General features: G+C 53.4%; 1 protein-coding gene across 1 annotated transcript; it reads right to left on the minus strand.

The window, feature by feature from the left end:
- Positions 1-2,634: 2,634 nt before the first annotated feature.
- On the minus strand, positions 2,635-19,711 carry LOC134433249 (Schwann cell myelin protein-like). The gene is given in 12 exon segments (XM_063182123.1): positions 2,635-3,671; positions 3,704-3,749; positions 4,090-4,165; positions 5,210-5,306; positions 5,873-5,982; positions 6,321-6,567; positions 8,333-8,593; positions 11,830-11,905; positions 11,907-12,091; positions 13,938-14,234; positions 19,343-19,573; positions 19,576-19,711. Coding segments are annotated over 12 exon segments (1,800 nt in total). The 5' UTR covers positions 19,685-19,711; the 3' UTR covers positions 2,635-3,606.
- Between the last annotated feature and the right edge of the window lie 496 nt (positions 19,712-20,207).

Below are 20,207 nucleotides of genomic sequence, written 5' to 3' on the forward strand. Positions count from 1 at the left end.
CGATATTTGGGGGGGGTGTCGCGATAGTTGGGGCGGGGGGGGGGGGAGGCGCAATTTAACCCCCGGGGTAAAAAAATTTAAAAAAAACCCCCCAAAAAAATTAAAATAAACCCCGAAGGATTAAAATAAACCCCCCCCAAAAAAATTAAATAACCCCCAAAAGATTAAAATAAACCCCAAAAAATTAAAATAAACCCCAAGACAAATTAAAAGAAACCCCCCAAAAAATTAAAATCAAATTAAAATAAACCCCCAAAAAAAATTAAAATAAAACCCCCCCCAAAAATTTTTTAAAAAACTTAAAAAAAAAATTAAAAAAAAAAAAAAAGCAAAGCAAACTAAAAATAAAAGGAAAAACCCCCCCAAAAAAAAAATTAAAAGGAAGATTGAGAGAGAAAAAAAAAAAAAATTCAAAATAATTAAAAAAAAGAATTAATTAAAAATTAAAAAAAAGAAAAAAATATTTAAAAATTAAGGGTGGGGGGTCCGGGGTAAAAATTTTTTTTTTTGGGGGGGGGGGAGATAATTTTTTTTTTTGTTGTTGTTGTTTTTTTTTTTTTCTATTTTTTTTTTTCCTATTTTTTCTATTTTTTTTTTCTATTTTTTTTTTTCCCCTCCCCCCCCCCTCCGGCGGCTCCGGTCACGGGGCCAAACAGCGGCGTCACGTGCGGCCTCCCCTCCCCCACCCCCCACCCGGCTCCTTCCTCCCCTTCCTCCCCCTCCCCCTCCCCCCCCCCACCCCGCGACTATCGCGACACGAGCGGCCCCTCCCCCTCCCCCCCCCCCCCCTCCCGGCGGGGGCTCTGTCGCGACAGAGGCGGCGGCGGCGACACCGGAGCGGTCCCGGAACGGCCCCGGAGCGGCGGCGAGAGGGGGGAGGGGAAAGGGAGAGAGCGGGGGGAGGGGGCGGGGGAGGGGAGGGGGAGGGGCGGGCAGGAAGCGGAAATGGGCGGGGCCTGACGCGGGAGGGGGGAGGGGCTTCCGGTGTGAGGGGGGGGCGGAAAGGGAAAGGAGGGGGGGGAGGGGGGAAATTGGGGATTTTTGGGGGGGGAATTTCGGGAATTTTGGGGATTTTTTGGGGAGAATTTGGGGGAATTTCGGGAATTTTGGGGATTTTTTGGGAGAATTTGGGGATTTGGGGGGGGGGGGGAGAAATTTGGGATTTTGGGGATTTTTTCGGGGAATTTGGGGGGGCAGTTTCGGGATATTGAGGATTTTTGGGGGGGGAATTTGGGGATTTTGGGGGGGAAAATTGGGGATTTTGGGGGTTTTTTTCGGGGGAATTTGGGGATTTTGGGGGGAGAATTTTGGGATTTTTTGGGGGAGAATTCGGGTATTGAGGAGTTTTTGGGGATATTGGGGATTTTTGGGGGGAATTTGGGGATTTTGGGGATTTTTGGGGGAGAATTTCGGGATTTTGGGGATTTTTCGGGGGAATTTGGGGATTTTGGGGGAGAATTTGGGATTTTTGGGGGAGAATTTGGGGATTTTGGGGATTTTTAGGGCAGAATTTGGGGATTTTGGGGGGCAATTTCAGGATTTTGGGGATTTTTGGGGGGGAATTTGGGGATTTTGGGGGAGAATTTGGGGAATTTGGGGGAGAATTTGGGGATTTTTGGGGGGGAATTTGGGGATTTTGGGGGGGAGAAATGGATTTTTGGGGGAAGATTTGGATTTTTGGGGATTTGGGGCATTTTGGGTGAGAATTTGGGTGTTTTTGGGGGATTTGGGGGAGACATTTGGATTTTGGGGGGCATTTTGAAATTTTGGGGGGCAAGGGTTGGATTTTTGGGGGTTTTGGGGAGGAATTTGGGGGGTTTGGGGGGGAAATTTGGATTTTTGGGGGTTTTGTGGGGATCTTTGGGGATTTTGGGGGCGGGTTTTGGGGATTTTGGGGGGAATTTGGGATATTTGGGGGAAAATTTGGATTTTTTTGGAATATTTGGGGATTTGGGGGGATTTTTGGGATGTTTGGGGGGAATTTTGGGGTTTTGGCAGGAAAATTTATGATTTGACGTGAAATTTGGGGCTTCTTTGGGGATTTTGGGGGAAATTTTGGAATTTTTTGGAGGGGGGGTTTGGGATTTGGGGGCAAATTGGGGCTTTTTTTGAGGAGAAAGAAACCCCAAACCTAAAAATCCTGGAAAATTGTCAATAAACCCCAAAGATCCCAAATAAATCATCAGTAAGTCCGAATAAATCCCAAATTTCCCTTAAAATTCCCAATTTCCCCCTGAATTCCTCCCAATATTCCTCCAAAATTCCCCTCAAATTTGCCCCCCCCAAAATTTCACAAAAAATTCCCCCAAATTTTCCCAAATCCCTCCCAATATTCCCACAAATTCCCCCCCAAAATTCCCCCAATTTCCCAGCATTTTCCCTCAAATTCACCCCAAATTTCCCCCAAAATTCGCCCAAATTTCTGCCAAATTTTCCCCAAAACTCCCAAGTTTCCCCCCAAATTCCCCTAAATTGTGCCCCCAAAATTTCCCAAAAATTACCTCAAAATTCCCCTAAATTTCCCCCAAACTTCCCAGAATTCCCCAAAATTCAAAAATTTCCCCCCGAATTCCCCAAAATTTTCCCCAAAATTCCCAAATTTCCCCAAAAATTCCCCAAAATTTTCCCAAGAAATTTTGGTTCCCAGCAGCCCCTTCGGGCACTTCCGGTTTTATTGGGGGTCAAAGGTCACAGGTTAATGAATTCATTAATGAGGGGCAATAAATAATTAATGAGGGGGCGGGGCCTGTCCGGGATGGCCGGGTGGGTGTGGCCAAGGGGAGAAGGGCGTGGCAGGGGAGGAAATGGGCGTGGCCACGAGGTGGGCGCGGTCAGGGCGAAATGGGTGTGGCCCCGGAAGGGAGATGGGCGTGGCCACGATGTGGGCGTGGCCAGCAAAAGGGGAGGTGGGCGTGGCCAAAAGGGGCGGGTCTGGCTTGGCTGGGAAAAGGGCGTGGCCGCGTGAGGGTGGGCGTGGTCACAACCAGGATAACGAGATGGGCGTGGCCAGGTGAAGATGGGCGTGGCTATTGGGGAAGTGGGCGTGGTCAAGGTGATATTGGCGTGGGCGTGGCCACATCAGGGTGGGCGTGGTGATGGAAGGTAAATGGGCGTGTCCATGAAATGGGCGTGGTCACGGCCCAGATAAACAGGTGGGCGTGGCCAAGTTAAAAGTGGGGCGTGTCCAGGAGATGGGCGTGGCCAGGACCGGCCAGGTGGGCGTGGCCAGGTGAGCTGGGCGTGGCCCGGGTGAGGTGGGCGTGGTCTCAGGGTGGCTCTTGCCACAGTCCAGATGCAGTGGGCGTGGCCCAGGTGTGTTAAGGTGTGGTGGGCGTGGTCCAAGTGGGCGTGCCCACAAGTGATGGGCGTGGCTCAGCCACTGTGGGTGTGTCCAAGGGAGGTGGGCGTGGTTTAGTTGCAGTGGGTGTGTCTAGGTGTGTCCAAATGGGCGTGTCCAGGCACTGTGGGCGTGTCCAGGTGGGCGTGTCCGGGTTAAACGGGCGTGTCCAGGCGCAGTGGGCGTGTCCAGGTGTTTTCAGCTACAGTGGGAGTGTCCAGGCCGGGTGGGCGTGTCCATGTGGGCGTGTCCCGGCGGGGTGGGCGTGGTCACTTGACGCGGATCTCCGCGTACTCCGGGGGCTCCTCGGGGGGGCCCCGCGCGGGTTTGGGGGGGGGCGGGGCCGCCTCGGGGGGCGGGGCCGACCCGGCCCCTCCCCCACCCCCAGCGCCCAACGCCGGAGCCAGCGCACCTGGATGGGGGAGGGGCGGGGGGCGGGGTCACACCTGGCCACGCCCAAAATCCCCGCCCAACAATGGCCCCGAAATGTCCCAAAGTGTCCCAAAATCCCAACCGGGACCCCCCAAATGTCCCAAAATCCCAAACGTCCCCAAAATCCCACCCGGGAACCCCAAAATGTCCCAAAATTTCCCCAAAAATCCCGCATGGGACCCCCCCAAAGTGTCCCCAAAATATCCTGAAATGTCCCCAAAATCCCCCCCAGGAACTCCCCAAAATTTCCCCAAAAATCCCCCCCGGGACCCCCCCAGGTTCCCCCATTGGTCCCTCCCGGTCGGCCCCGCCCCCTTTACCTGCAGTGGGCGTGGCTCCGGGTCCCGCCCCCCCGCCGGGGTCACCGGGGTCACCTCGGGGCTTCCCGACGCCTTCCTGCAGGGGCGGGGCCGCGGGGGGCGGGGCCTCGTCAGATGTGGCCACGCCCCCCCTGCCCCCGCCCCAACCCCTCCCCGGCCTCGGTCCCACCCCCCAGTGGGCGTGGCCTAAATGGGCGGGGCTCGGGTGCGTCTGGCTTTGTGGGCGTGGCCTCTTTGGGGGTGGCTAAGGCTCATTTGCATGGAAAGAGGCGTGGCCTTTCTGGGGGCGGGGCTCGCTGGGCAGGTACTGGTGGGGGTGTGGCCTCTCTGGGTGTGTCTTAAATATGGGCGTGGCCTCTTTGGGTCATGTCCAATCAGGGGCGTGGCTTCAGGGGGTGTGGCCCCTCTGGGCCTGCCCAAATATGGGCGTGGCCTCTTGGAGGGGTGTGTGTTGATGTGGGCGTGGCCTATTGGGGGCTCGATGTGGGTGTGGCCTCTTTGGGCGTGTCCTGGATGTGGGCGTGGCCTCCTGAGATACGACCGGGTGTGGGCGTGGCTTATTTGGGTGTGCCTAGTTGTGGGTGTGGCCACTTATGGGCGTGGCCCATTGTGTCATAGTCATTTGTGGGCGTGGCTTATTGTGGTTTACACCTCATTGGGCGTGGCCTATTGAGCTGTAACCCCCAGTGGGCGTGGCTTATTGAGCTCCCCCCCCAGTGGGCGTGGCCTATTAGGGTATACCATCAGTGGGCGTGGCCTATTGTGCCATACCCCACAGTGGGCGTGGCCCATTAGGGTATACCCGTCAGTGGGCGTGGCCTATTGTGCCACACCCATCAGTGGGTGTGGCCTATTAGGGTATACCATCAGTAGGCGTGGCCTACTGTGCCATACTCCCGGTGGGCGTGGCCCATTAGGGTATACCCGTCAGTGGGCGTGGCCTATTAGGGTATACCTCCCCAGTGGGCGTGGCCTATTGGGCTATACCCGTCAGTGGGCGTGGCCTATTAGGGTGTACCTCCCCGGTGGGCGTGGCCTCCCCCTTTCCCCACCCCCTCCCCATGTCCCCAGGTGGGCGTGGCCCCCGGGGGGCGTGTCCCCGGCGGGGGGCGGGGCTCACTTGCGGCGGCTCTGGCTCAGGTAACAAACGAGGGCGATGACGACGGCGAAGGCGACGACGGCGCCCACGGGACCCACCTTGGCCCAGACCAGACCTGCTGCAGGTGAGACAGGGACAGGTGAGACGGGACAGGTGAGATATGGACAGGTGTGCCCAGGTGTGCCCAGGTGTGTTCCTGTCTATCCCAGGTGTGCCCAGGTGTGCCCCAGGTGTGCCCAGGTGTGTTCCTGTCTATCCCAGGTGTGCCCAGGTGTGCCCCAGGTGTGCCCAGGTGTGTTCCTGTCTACCTCAGGTGTGCCCAGGTGTGCCCAGGTGTGTTCCTGTTTATCTCAGGTGTGTTCCTGTCTACCTCAGGTGTGCCCAGGTGCGTTCCTATCCACCCCAGGTGTGCCCAGGTGTGCCCAGGTGTGTTCCTATCTATCTCAGGTGTGCCCAGGTGTGCCCAGGTGTGTTCCTATCTATCTCAGGTGTGCCCAGGAGTGTTCCTATCCACCCCAGGTGTGTCCAGGTGTGCCCAGGTGTGCCCAGGTGCGTTCCTATCCACCCCAGGTGTGCCCAGGTGTGTTCCCGTCTATCTCAGGTGTGCCCAGGTGTGCCCAGGTGTGCCCAGGTGTGTTCCCGTCTATCTCAGGTGTGCCCAGGTGCTCTCTCCCTGTCCCTCACCTGGGTGGTGGAAGCGGAGCTGCACCCTGGCGCTGCCGTGCCCGTTGCGGGCGTGGCACAGCACGGCCAGCCGCGGCTCCAGGTGTGCCCAGGTGTGCCCAGGTGCGTTCCTATCCACCCCAGGTGTGCCCAGGTGTGCCCAGGTGTGTTCCCGTCTATCTCAGGTGTGCCCAGGTGTGCCCAGGTGTGCCCAGGTGTGTTCCTGTCTATCTCAGGTGTGCCCAGGAGTGTTCGTATCCACCCCAGGTGTGCCCAGGTGTGCCCAGGTGTGTTCCTATCTATCTCAGGTGTGCCCAGGAGTGTTCCTATCCACCCCAGGTGTGTCCAGGTGTGCCCAGGTGTGCCCAGGAGTGTTCCTATACCCCAGGTGTGCCCAGGTGTGCTCTCCCTGTCCCTCACCTGGGTGGTGGAAGCGGAGCTGCACCCTGGCGCTGCCGTGCCCCGTTGCGGGCGTGGCACAGCACGGCCAGCCGGGGCTCCAGGTCGGCGCCGCGCAGGGTGAGGGCGGCTGCGGGCGGCGCCGGGCGCGCTCCAGGTGAGGGCGAAGTCGCGGTGCCCCTCGGCCACGCTGGCGTTCAGCCAGGGCAGCTCGAAGGCCAGGGCGGGCGCGGGCACGGCGGCGGCGGCGCAGACGCACCTGGCCACGCCCTCGCCCGCGGGCGCGCAGCGCGACTCGGGCAGCACCACCGGCGGGTCTGCGGGGGGGAAAAAAAATCCCAACTTTACCAAAATCGGCTTTTTTTGGCCCAAAAATTCCAATTTTTTCTGCTAAAATTCCCTTTTTTTATTTTTTGCCCAAAGTTTCCAATTTTTTTTGCCCCCCAAAATCCTGTTTCCCTTCCCGAAAATTCTATTTTCTTTTTTTTTTCCCCAAAAGATTATTGCTTTTTTTCCAAATAAAAATAACTAATTTTTTTCTCCTAAAAATTCTACCTTTTCCCCCCAAAAATTTCATTTTTTCCCCGCAAAATTATATTTTTTCCCCCCAAAAAATTCTGTTTTTTTCCCCGCAAAATTATATTTTTTCCCCCCCAAAAATTCCGTTTTTTTCCCCGCAAAATTATATTTTTTGTCCCCCCCAAAAATCCCATTTTTTCTTCTAAAGATCCCCCAGCTTTCCCCCTAAAATTTCAATTTTTTCCCCCCAAAAATCCAATTTTTTCCTCCTCAAAATCCAAATGTTTTTGCCTCCAAAATTCCCATTTTCCCCCTAAAAGAAAATCCATTTTTCCCCCCCTCCAAAATATTCCATTTTTCCCCCCAAAATTCCGATTTTTTCCCACCCAAAATTTCCACTTTTTCTCCCTAAAAATACGATTTTTTTTTTCTCCTAAAAATACCAATTTTTCCCCCCGAAATATCCAAATTCTTTTGCCTCCAAAATCCCCATTTTCCCCCATTTTCCCCCGCGGGCGCGCAGCGTGACTCGGGCAGCACCACCGGCGGGTCTGCGGAGGAAAACCCGAGTTTTACCAAAATCAGAGTTTTTTTAGCCAAAAATCCATTTTTTCCTTCTATAAATCCCTTTTTTTTTTTTGCCCAAAATCCCCATTTTTCCCCCCGTTTTTCATTCACACTCCACAGTGACATTGAAGCCCAGGCTGCTCTCACTACCAAACCCATTTTCACCCCCATTTTCCTTGGTTTTTGCCCCATTTTACCCCAGGTTTTTTTGCCCATTTTCCCCCATTTTTTCCCCATTTTTTTGCCCAAAATCCCAATTCCTGCATTTTACCCAAAATCCCCATTTTTCCCCCCATTTTTCACTCACACTCCACAGCGCCATTGAAGCCCAGGCTGCTCTCACTACCAACCCCGTTTTCGCCCCCATTTTTCTTCTTTTTTTGCCCCGCTTTCCCCCAATTTTTTTTCCAAAAATCCCAATTTTTCGCATTTTTTTCCCAATTTTTTTGCCCAAAATCCCGCGTTTTTCCCCCCAAATCTCCGCTCACACTCCACGGTGAGGTTGAAGGCCACGCTGCTGTGCCCGTGCTGGTTCTCGGCGCGGCACAGGTACTCCCCTCCATCCTCAGGTACTGCCCCATTCCCCCATTTTGTACCAAAATCCCAATTCCTGCATTTTGCCCAAAATCCCGCGTTTTCGCCCCAAACCCCGCTCACACTCCACGGTGAGGTTGAAGGCCACGCTGCTGTGCCCGTGCTGGTTCTCGGCGCGGCACAGGTACTCCCCTCCATCCTCAGGTACTGCCCATTTCCCCGTTTTTTACCAAAATCCCAATTCCTGCATTTTGCCCAAAATCCCGCGTTTTTTCCCCCAAACCCCCGCTCACACTCCACGGTGAGGTTGAAGGCCACGCTGCTGTGCCCGTGCTGGTTCTCGGCCCGGCACAGGTACTCCCCTCCATCCTCAGGTACTGCCCCATTTCCCCGTTTTTTACCAAAATCCCAATTCCTGCATTTTGCCCAAAATCCCGCGTTTTCGCCCCAAACCCCGCTCACACTCCACGGTGAGGTTGAAGGCCACGCTGCTGTGCCCGTGCTGGTTCTCGGCGCGGCACAGGTACTCCCCGCCGTCCTCGGGCGCGGCCGCCGGCAGCTCCAGGCTCACCTGGCGCTCGTACACGGCCGCGGCCACCAGGCGGCGCCCGCGCGACAGCGTCACGATCGGGGCGGGGTGGCTGCGGGCCGAACAGGTGAGGCGCACCTGCTCACCCGCCAGCACCCAGAACGTGCCATTGAGCACAGGTGTGCGTGGGGCATCTGCAGGTGAGATACGGGACAGGTGAGATGTGATACAGGTGAGATACAGGGGAGAGAAATGATATACAGGTGAGATACAGGTGAGATACGGACAGGTGAGGCCGAGCAGGTGAGGCGCACCTGCTCACCCGCCAGCACCCAGAACGTGCCATTGAGCACCGGGGTCCTGGGAGCGTCTGTGGGACAGGTGAGAGACAGGTGAGATGTGATACAGGTGAGATACAGGGCAGAGAAATGAGAGAAATGAGATCCAGGTGAGATACAGGTGAGACACAGGTGAGATACGGACAGGTGAGGCCGAGCAGGTGAGGCGCACCTGCTCACCTGCCAGCACCCAGAACGTGCCGTTCAGCACAGGTGTGCGTGGGGCATCTACGGGATACAGACAGGTGAGACACAGGTGAGATACAGGGGAGAGAAATGAGATACAGGTGAGATACGGACAGGTGAGGCCGAGCAGGTGAGGCGCACCTGCTCACCCGCCAGCACCCAGAACGTGCCATTGAGCACAGGTGTGCGTGGGGCATCTACGGATACAGACAGGTGAGACACAGGTGAGATACAGGGGAGAGAAATGAGATACAGGTGAGATACGGACACGCGAGGCCGAGCAGGTGAGGCGCACCTGCTCACCCGCAGCACCCAGAACGTGCCGTTCAGCACCGGGGTCCTGGGAGCGTCTGTGGGACAGGTGAGATGTGATACAGGTGAGATACATGGGAGAGAAATGAGAGAAATGAGATACAGGTGAGCCACGGTCACGATCGGGGCGGGGTGGCTGCGGGCGGAACAGGTGAGGCGCACCTGCTCACCCGCCAGCACCCAGAACGTGCCATTGAGCACAGGTGTGCGTGGGGCATCTGTGGATACAGACAGGTGAGACACAGGTGAGATACGGGGGAGAGAAATGAGATACAGGTGAGATACGGACACGCGAGGCCGAGCAGGTGAGGCGCACCTGCTCACCCGCCAGCACCAGAACGTGCCGTTCAGCACAGGTGTGCGTGGGGCATCTACGGGATACAGACAGTGAGACACAGGTGAGATACGGGGGACAGAAATGAGAGAAATGAGATCCAGGTGAGACACAGGTGAGATACAGGGGAGAGAAATGAGATCCAGGTGAGATACAGACAGGTGAGGCCGAGCAGGTGAGGCGCACCTGCTCACCCGCCAGCACCCAGAACGTGCCGTTCAGCACCGGGGTCCTGGGAGCGTCTGCAGGTGAGATACGGGACAGTGAGATACAGGTGAGATACGGGGGAGAGAAATGAGATACAGGTGACACATGGGACAGGTGAGATGTGATACAGGTGAGATACGGGGCAGGTGAGATACGGGACAGGTGAGATGTGATACAGGTGAGATACGGGACAGGTGAGATGTGATACAGGTGAGATACGGGACAGGTGAGATACGGGACAGGTGAGATACGGGGCAGGTGAGATACGGGACAGGTGAGATACGGACAGGTGAGATACGGGGCAGGTGAGATACGGGACAGGTGAGATGTGATACAGGTGAGATATGGGCCAGAGAGAAATGAGAGAAATGAGACACAGGTGAGACACAGGTGAGATGTGATACAGGTGAGATACGGGGGAGAGAAATGAGACACAGGTGAGATGGCACAGGTGAGCCAGGTGACACAGGTGGTGACAGAAGGGTGGCACAGGTGGTGCAGGTGTGCAGACGGACCCCAGGTGTGCTCAGCTCCAGCCAGGGGTGTCCCTCAGGTGCCCCCAGGTGTGCCAGGTGGTGTTCCTGTCCCTCCCAGGTGTGCCCAGGTGTGTCCCTATCCCTCCCAGGTGTGCCCAGGTGTGTTCCTGTCCCTCCCAGGTGTGCCCAGGTGCCCCCAGATCCCCAAATTTCCATCCATTTTCCTCAAATTTTCACCAATTTCCCCCCGATTTTCCCCATTTTTCCCCTCCCAGGTGCGTGCCCAGGTGCATGCCCCAGGTGTGCGCCCAGGTGTGTTCCTGTCCCTCCCAGGTGCGTGCCCAGGTGCGTGCCCAGGTGTGTCCCTGTCCCTCCCAGGTGTGCCCAGGTGCGTTCCTATCCATCTCAGGTGTGCCCAGGTGTGTTCCTGTCCTTCCCAGGTGTGCCCAGGTGTGTTCCTGTCCCTCCCAGGTGTGCCCAGATGCGTTCCTATCCATCTCAGGTGTGCCCAGGTGTGTTCCTGTCCCTCCCAGGTGTGCCCAGGTGTGTCCCTATCCCTCCCAGGTGTGCCCAGGTGCGTTCCTATCCATCTCAGGTGTGCCCAGGTGTGTTCCTGTCCTCCCAGGTGCGGTGCCCAGGTGTGCCCAGGTGTGTTCCTGTCCTTCCCAGGTGTGCCCAGGTGTGTTCCTGCCCCTCCCAGGTGTGCCCAGGTGTGTTCCTGTCCCTCCCAGGTGTGCCCAGGTGCGTTCCTATCCATCTCAGGTGTGCCCAGGTGTGTTCCTGTCCTTCCCAGGTGCGTGCCAGGTGTGCCCAGGTGTGTTCCTGTCCCTCCCAGGTGTGCCCAGGTGCGTTCCTATCTATCTCAGGGTGTGCCCTGGTGTGTTCCTGTCCCTCCCAGGTGCGTGCCCAGGTGTGCCCAGGTGTGTTCCTGTCCCTCCCAGGTGTGCCCAGGTGTGCCCAGGTGTGTTCCTGTCCCTCCCAGGTGTGCCCAGGTGTGTCCCTATCCCTCCCAGGTGTGCCCCAGATGCGTTCCTATCCATCTCAGGTGTGCCCAGGTGTGTTCCTGTCCCTCCCAGGTGCGTGCCCAGGTGCCAGGTAGTGCCCAGGTGTGTTCCTGTCCCTCCCAGGGTGTGCCCAGGTGTGTTCCTGTCCTTCCCAGGTGTGCCCAGGTGTGCCCAGGTGTGTTCCTGTCCCTCCCAGGTGTGCCCAGGTGCGTTCCTATCCATCTCAGGTGTGCCCAGGTGTGTTCCTGTCCCTCCCAGGTGCGTGCCCAGGTGTGCCCAGGTGTGTTCCTGTCCCTCCCAGGTGTGCCCAGGTGTGCCCAGGTGTGTTCCTGTCCCTCCCAGGTGTGCCCAGGTGTGTCCCTATCCCTCCCAGGTGTGCCCAGATGCGTTCCTATCCATCTCAGGTGTGCCAGGTGTGTTCCTGTCCCTCCCAGGTGCGTGCCCAGGTGTGCCCAGGTGTGTTCCTGTCCCTCCCAGGTGTGCCCAGGTGTGTTCCTGTCCTTCCCAGGTGTGCCCAGGTGTGCCCAGGTGTGTTCCTGTCCCTCCCAGGGTGTGCCCAGGTGCGCCACTCACAGGCCACGTGCAGCTCCAGGCTCCGGTTGTGGCGGCCGTGCCGGTTCTCGGCCACGCAGGTGTAGGTGCCGCTGTGGCTCGGGGCTCACCTGCGCCAGGTGCAGGGGCAGCGCCGCCGCCCCCGGCTCCTCCCGCAGCACCTGCGGCCCCCGGAACCAGGTGAGCAGCGGGGGGGGGCGGCCCTCGGCCGAGCAGCCCAGGTGCACCGGGGAGCCCTCGAGGGCCTCGGCCGGGCCGGACACCTCCAGCACCTGCGGCTCGTCTGCGGACAGACAGGTGAGTCAGGGACAGGAAATACACCTGGACAGGTGAGTTCGGGACCCCAAAATATCCAAAAACCCTGCTCAAAACCCCAAAATCCGGCCCAAAAACCTGCCCAGGTGTGTCAGGGACACCTCCAGCACCTGCGGCTCGTCTGGGGACAGACAGGTGAGTCAGGGAGCCCAAAAATACCTGCACAGGTGAGTTCGGGACCCCAAAATATCCAAAAACCTGCTCAAAACCCCAAAATCCGGCCCAAAAACCTGCCCAGGTGTGTCAGGGACACCTCCAGCACCTGCGGCTCGTCTGCGGACAGACAGGTGAGTCAGGGACCCCAAAAATACCTGCACAGGTGAGTTCGGGACCCAAAATATCCAAAAACCCGCTCAAAAACCCAAAATCCGGCCCAAAAACCTGCCCAGGTGTGTCAGGGACACCTCCAGCACCTGCGGCTCGTCTGCGGACAGACAGGTGAGTGAGTCAGGGACCCAAAAATACCTGCACAGGTGGAGTTCGGGACCCCAAAATATCCAAAAACCCGCTCAAAACCCCAAAATCCGGCCCAAAAAACCTGCCCAGGTGTGTCAGGGACACCTCCAGCACCTGCGGCTAGTCTGGGGACAGACAGGTGAGTGAGTCAGGGACCCCAAAAATACCTGCACAGGTGAGTTCGGGACCCCAAAATATCCAAAAACCCGCTCAAAAACCCAAAATCCGGCCCAAAAACCTGCCCAGGTGTGTCAGGGACACCTCCAGCACCTGCCGCTCGTCTGGGGAGGGGGGACAGGTGAGTCAGGGACAGGAAATACCCAAAAAACCCCAAAATCCTGCCCAAAAACCTGCCCAGGTGTGTCAGGGACACCTCCAGCACCTGCCGCTCGTCTGCGGACAGACAGGTGAGTGAGTCAGGGACCCCAAAAATGCCTGTACAGGTGAGTTCGGGACCCCAAAATATCCAAAAACCCGCTCAAAAACCCCAAATCCGGCCCAAAATCCTGCCCAGGTGTGTCAGGGACACCTCCAGCACCTGCGGCTCGTCTGCGGACAGACAGGTGAGTGAGTCAGGGACCCCAAAAATACCTGCACAGGTGAGTTCGGGACCCAAAATATCCAAAACCCTGCTCAAAAAACCCCAAAATCCGGCCCAAAAACCTGCCAGGTGTGGTCAGGGACACCTCCAGCACCTGCGGCTCGTCTGCGGACAGACAGGTGAGTCAGGGACAGCAAATACCAAAAACCCCAAAATCCGGCCCAAAAACCTGCCCAGGTGTGTCAGGGACACCTCAGCACCTGCGGCTCGTCTGCGGACAGACAGGTGAGTCAGGGACAGCAAATACACCTGGACAGGTGAGTCAGAAACCCTAAAAACCCCCCAAAAATGCCAAAAACCCGCTCAAAATCCCCAAAATCCTGCCCAGAACCTGCCCAGGTGTGTCAGGGACCCCCCAGCACCTGCGGCTCGTCTGGGGAGGGGGGACAGGTGAGTCAGGGAGCCCAAAACACTCCAAAAAATGCCAAAAATTTCCCCACATTTCCACCTGATTTCCCCAAACTTTCACCAGATTTTCCCCAATTTTCACCATTTTCACTCCCCAGGTGTGCCCAGGTGCGCCTAAATCCCAATTTTCACTGAATTTCCTCAAATTTCCACCTCATTTACCAAATTTTCACCGTTCTTCCCCCCATTTTCCGCCCCCCAGGTGTGCCCAGGTGTGCCCAAAACCCAAATTCCCACCTAATTTCCCCCGGTTTTCACCTAATTTCACCGTTTTTTTCACCGATTTTCGCCCCAATTTTCACCGTTTTTCCCCGAATTTCCCCCAGTTTCTCCCCCCAGGTGTGCTCACACTGCACGTCGAGCGCCACGGCGGCGCTGAAGGCCAGGCTGGAGTTGGGCAGGGTCACCTGGCAGCCCAGGTTGCGGCCGCCGTCCTCGCGCCGGGCGCGGAAGCGCAGCCGGACACGACGGAGGCGGCGCCGGCCCGCGTCCTCGCGCCACTCGCGCTCGGAAAGTTCCGGAAGCTCCCGGGCGCCCTCCCAGTGCAGGCGCGGCCGCTGGCGCTGGGCACGAGTCGGGCACGCGGCACGCAGCTCGGCCACGGCGCCCGCCACCACCTCCGCCGGCACCTCCAGCAGCGGCTCCTCTGTGAAAAGAACAAAAAAAAAAAAAATTGGGTTAGAAATGGCAAAAATGGGGTCAGAATGTCCCAAAAATCCCCGTCATTTATGCCAAAAAATTGGGTTAAAATATCCCAAAATGGGGTTAAATATCTCAAAAAATGGGGGTTAAAATATCCCCAAAAATGGGGTTAAAATATCCCAAAAATGGGGTTAAAATATCTCAAAAATGGCGTTAAAATATCCCCAAAAATGGGGTAAAATATCCCCAAAAATGGGGTTAAAATATCTCAAAAAATGAGTTTAAAATATCCCCAAAAATGGGGTTAAAATATCCCCAAAAATGGGGTAAAATATCCCCAAAAATGGGGTTAAAATATCTCAAAAAATGGGTTTAAAATATCTCAAAAATGGGATTAAAATATCCCCAAAAATGGGGTAAAATATCCCCAAAACCTCTGGCCACCACCTCCGCCGGCACTCCAGCAGCGGGCTCCTCTGTGAAAAGAACAAAAAAAATTGGGGTTAGAAATGGCAAAAATGGGGTCAGAATGTCCCAAAAATCCCCGTCATTTATGCCCAAAAATTGGGTTAAAATATCCCCAAAAATGGGGTTAAAATATCCCCAAAAAAATGGGGTTAAAATATCTCAAAAAATGGGGTTAAAATATCTCCAAAAAATGGGGTTAAAATATCTCAAAAAATGGGGTTAAAATATCCCCAAAAATGGGGTTAAAATATCTCAAAAATGGGGTCAAAATATCCCCAAAAATGGGGTAAAATATCCCCAAAAATGGGGTTAAAATATCTCAAAAAATGGGTTTAAAATATCTCAAAAATGGGTTAAAATATCCCCAAAAATGGGGTCAAAATGTCCCCAAAAATGGGGTTAAAATATCTCAAAAAATGGGGTTAAAATATCTCAAAAATGGGGTTAAAATATCCCCAAAAATGGGGTTAAAATATCTCAAAAAATGGGGTTAAAATATCTCAAAAATGGGTTAAAATATCCCCAAAAATGGGGTCAAAATGTCCCAAAATCGGGTTAAAATATCTCAAAAAATGGGGTTAAAATATCTCAAAAATGGGGTTAAAATATCCCAAAAATGGGGTTAAAATATCCCCAAAATCACCCCAAAATCCACAAAGCCCATCCAAATACACCAAAAATCTGCAAATCTCCACCTAAAAAGCCTGAAATCGGGAAAATTCCTCAAAAAAAACCCCCAAAATCCCTCAAAAACCCGACTGCAAACATCCCGGAAATCGGCAAAACTCCCCTTAAAAACCACTCAAAAACTCGCTCCAAACGTCCCAAAACGGGGAAATTCCTCTAAAAAACCCAAAACTTCAATCTAAAGCTCCTAATAATCGTCAAAAAAAATCCTAAAAATTTCTTGAAAATCCCTCCAAAATCCTAGAACATTCACTGTAATATCCCCTGAAAATAGCCAAAAAATCGCCAAAAAATCCCTAAAAAATCCCAAAAAATGCCTAAAAAACCCCCAAAAAATCCGAAAAAAATCCGGAAAAAAATCCAAAAAATCCGAAAAAACCCCCAATAAATTAAGAATCCGTAAAAACCCACTCACCGAGTACCTCGAGGGTGGTGTGCTCGCTGAAGCTGTACTGGTTGTAGCCGCCCAGGTCCCGCCGAGCTCGGCGCTGAGGGGGGGTCCGAGCTCCAGCGAGCGATCCCGCACCCCCGCGACCCCCCGCGGACACAAATCCACCCAAAATCACCCAAAAACCCACAAAGCCCCATCCAAATACACCAAAAATCTGCAGATCTCCACCTAAAAAGCCTGAAAATCGGGAAAGTTCCTCAAAAAAAAAAAAAAAACACACAAAATCCCTCAAAAACCCGACTGCAAACATCCCGGAAATCGGCAAAACTCCCCTTAAAACACGCAAAAACTCGCTCCAAACGTCCCAAACGGGGGAAAATTCCTCTAAAAACCCCAAAACTTCAATCTAAAGCTCCTAATAATCGTCAAAAAAAATCCTAAAAAATATCTGAAAATCCCTCCAAAATCCTAGAACATTCACTGTAGTATCCCCTGAAAATAGCCAAAAAAATCGCCAAAAGATCCCTAAAAAATCCCAAAAAAATGCCTAAAAATCCCTAAAAAATCCGAAAAAATCCCCCCAAAAAACCCGAAAAAAAATCCCAAAAAATCCCAAAAACCCCAATAAATTAAAAATCCGTAAAACCCACTCACCGAGTACCTCGAGGGTGGTGTGCTCGCTGAAGCTGTACTGGTTGTAGCCGCCCAGGTCCCCCCGAGCTCGGCGCTGAGGGGGGGTCCCAGCTCCAGGAGCGATCCCGCACCCCCGCGACCCCCACGGACACAAATCCACCAAAATCACCCAAAAACCCACAAAGCCCCATCCAAATACACCAAAAATCTGCAAATCTCACCTAAAAAACCTGAAAATCGGGAAAATTCCTCAAAAAAAAACCCCAAAATCCCTCAAAAAACCCGGCTGCAAACATCCCGGAAATCGGCAAAACTCCTCCGTGAAGCCCCAGAGCCCTGACTCCAAACATCCCAAAAAAAGGGGAAAATTCCTCTAAACACCCAAAACTTCAATCTAGACTTCCTAAAAATCGCCAAAAAAAATCCTAAAAAAATGTCTTGAAAATCCCTCAAAAATCCGAGAATATTCACTGTAGTATCCCCTGAAAACCGCCAAAAAAATCGCCAAAAAATCCCTAAAAAATCCCAAAAAATGCTAAAATCCCCCCAAAAATCCGAAAAAAATCCCCAAAAATCCGAAAAAACCCCAATAAATTAAAAATCCATAAAAAACCCACTCACCGAGTACCTCGAGGGTGGTGTGCTCGCTGAAGCTGTACTGGTTGTAGCCGCCCAGGTCCCCCCGAGCGATCCCGCACCCCGGGACCCCCGCGGACACAAATCCACCCAAAATCACCCAAAAACCCACAATCACAAATTTCATCTAAAAAGCCTGAAAATCGGGAAAATTCCTCAAAAAAAAAACCCCCAAATCCCTCAAAAAACCCGGCTGCAAACATCCCGGAAATCGGCAAAACTCCCCTTAAAAACACTCAAAAAACTCGCTCCAAACGTCCCCAAAACGGGGAAAATTCCTCCAAAAACCCCAAAACTTCAATCTAAAGCTCCTAATAATCGTCAAAAAAATCCTAAAAATATCTTGAAAATCCCTCCAAAATCCTAGAACATTCACTGTAGTATCCCCTGAAAACCGCCAAAAAAATCGCCAAAAAATCCCTAAAAAATCCCAGAAAATGCCTAAAAAACCCCGCAAAAAATCCGCAAAAAATCCGAAAAAAAATCCCAAAAAAATCCGAAAAAACCCCAATAAATTAAATATTTGTAAAAACCCACTCACCGAGTACCTCGAGGGTGGTGTGCTCGCTGAAGCTGTACTGGTTGTAGCCGCCCAGGTCCCCCCGAGCGATCCCGCACCCCCCGCGACCCCCGCGGACACAAATCCACCCAAATCACCCAAAAACCCACAAATCACAAATTTCCATCTAAAAAGCCTGAAAATCGGGAAAATTCCTCAAAAAAAAAACCCCAAAATCCCTCAAAAAACCCGACTGCAAACATCCCGGAAATCGGCAAAACTCCCCTTAAAACCACTCAAAAACTCGCTCCAAACGTCCAAAACGGGGAAAATTCTCTAAAAACCCCAAAACTTCAATCTAAAGCTCCTAATAATCGTCAAAAAAAATCCTAAAAATATCTTGAAAATCCCTCCAAAATCCGAGAATATTCACTCAATAATCCTCAGAAAATCGGCAAAAAAATCCCTAAAAAAATCCCAAAAAATGCCTAAAACTCCCCCCAAAAAACCCGAAAAAAATCCCAAAAAAATCCCAAAACCCCTAATAAATTAAAAATCCGTAAAAACCCACTCACCGAGTACCTCGAGGGTGGTAGTGCTCGCTGAAGCTGTACTGGTTGTAGCCGCCCAGGTCCCCCCGAGCTCGGCGCTGAGGGGGGGTCGAGCTCCAGGGAGCGATCCCGCACCCCCGCGACCCCCACGACACAAATCCACCCAAAATCACCCAAAATCCACAAAGCCCCATCCAAATACACCAAAAACCTGCAAATCTCCACCTAAAAAGCCTGAAAATCGGGAAAATTCCTCAAAAAACCCCCCCCAAAATCCCTCAAAAAACCCGACTGCAAACATCCCGGAAATCGGCAAAACTCCCCTTAAAACCACTCAAAAACTCGCTCCAAACGCCCACAAAACGGGGAAAATTCCTCCAAAAACCCCAAAACTTCATCTAAAGCTCCTAATAATCGTCAAAAAAATCCTAAAAAATTTCTTGAAAATCCCTCCAAAATCCTAGAACATTCACTGTAATATCCCTGAAAACCGCCAAAAAATCGCCAAAAAATCCCTAAAAAATCCCAAAAAATGCCTAAAAATCCCTAAAAAATCCCCAAAAAATCCCCAAAAAAAACCCGAAAAAAATCCCAAAAAATCCCGAAAAAAACCCCCAATAAATTGAATATTTGTAAAAACCCACTCACCGAGTACCTCGAGGGTGGTTGTGCTCGCTGAAGCTGTACTGGTTGTAGCCGCCCAGGTCCCCCGAGCTCGGCGCTGAGGGGGGATCCGAGCTCCAGGGAGCGATCCCGGACCCCCGGGACCCCCACGGACACAAATCACCCAAAATCACCCAAAAACCCACAAAGCCCCATCCAAATACACCAAAAATCTGCAAATCTCCACCTAAAAAGCCTGAAATCGGGAAAATTCCTCAAAAAAAAACCCCAAAATCCCTCAAAAAACCCGACTGCAAACATCCGGAAATCGGCAAAACTCCTCCGTGAAGCCCCAGAGCCTGACTGCAAACATCCCAAAAAAGGGGGAAAATTCCTCTAAACACCCCAAAACTTCAATCTAGACTTCCTAAAAATCGCCAAAAAAAATCCTAAAAAAATGTCTTGAAAATCCCTCAAAAATCCGAGAATATTCACTCAATAATCCTCAGAAAATCGGCAAAAAATCCCTAAAAATCCCAAAAAAATGCCTAAAAACCCCCCAAAAAATCCGAAAAAATCCCAAAAAATCCCAAAAAATCCGAAAAAACCCCAAATAAATTAAATATTTGTAAAAACCCACTCACCGAGTACCTCGAGGGTGGTGTGCTCGCTGAAGCTGTACTGGTTGTAGCCGCCCAGGTCCCCTCGGAAGTAGTAGCGGCCGCCGAGCTCGGCGCTGAGGGGGGGTCCCAGCTCCAGGGAGCAGTCGCGGACCCCCGGGTCCCCCACCAGCCGGGCGCGGCCCTCGAAGCTCTCGTGGACGCCCCCGGGCCGGGAGCGGGCCACCACGGGCGGGTAATTCTTGGGGTAGGGCTCCCGAAGTACCAGAGCCCCTGCACCGAGCCCGGCCGCAGCTCCTCGGGGTACGAGAAGCGGCACGGGATGGACGCGCACGACCCCGCCAGCCCCGCCACGGCCGGCGGCATCCACGCGGCCCACGAGGCCGCCAGCGTTCCTGGGGGGAAAAACGGGAAAAAATGAGGAAAAATTGAAATATTGGGGGTTTGGGGTGGAATGATGGGGGTTTGGGGGCGGTATGGGGGCGGTATGTGGCGAAAAACGGGAGTTTTGGGGGGATTTAGGGGTTCAGAAGCGGCATCCACGCGGCCCACGAGGCCGCCAGCGTTCCTGGGGGGGAAAAAAACGGGAAAAAACGGGAAAAAAAATTATAAAAAAATATTTGGGGCGAAATGATGGCGATTTGGGGGCGGTATGGGAGCTGTATGGGGGCTGTATGGGATGAAAAAGGGACTTTTGGGGGCTTTTTGAGGGGTTTAGGGGTTCAGAAGCGGCATCCACACGGCCCACGAGGCGGCCAGCGTTCCTGGGGGGGAAAAACGGGAAAAAACGGGAAAAAAATTAATTAAAAAAATATTTGGGTGAAATGATGGCGATTTGGGGGCGGTATGGGAGCTGTATGGGGGCTGTATGGGATGAAAAAGGGGAGTT

This window comes from Melospiza melodia, unplaced genomic scaffold (assembly GCF_035770615.1).
Source record: "Melospiza melodia melodia isolate bMelMel2 unplaced genomic scaffold, bMelMel2.pri scaffold_151, whole genome shotgun sequence".
NCBI classification, from domain to species: Eukaryota; Metazoa; Chordata; class Aves; order Passeriformes; family Passerellidae; genus Melospiza; species Melospiza melodia.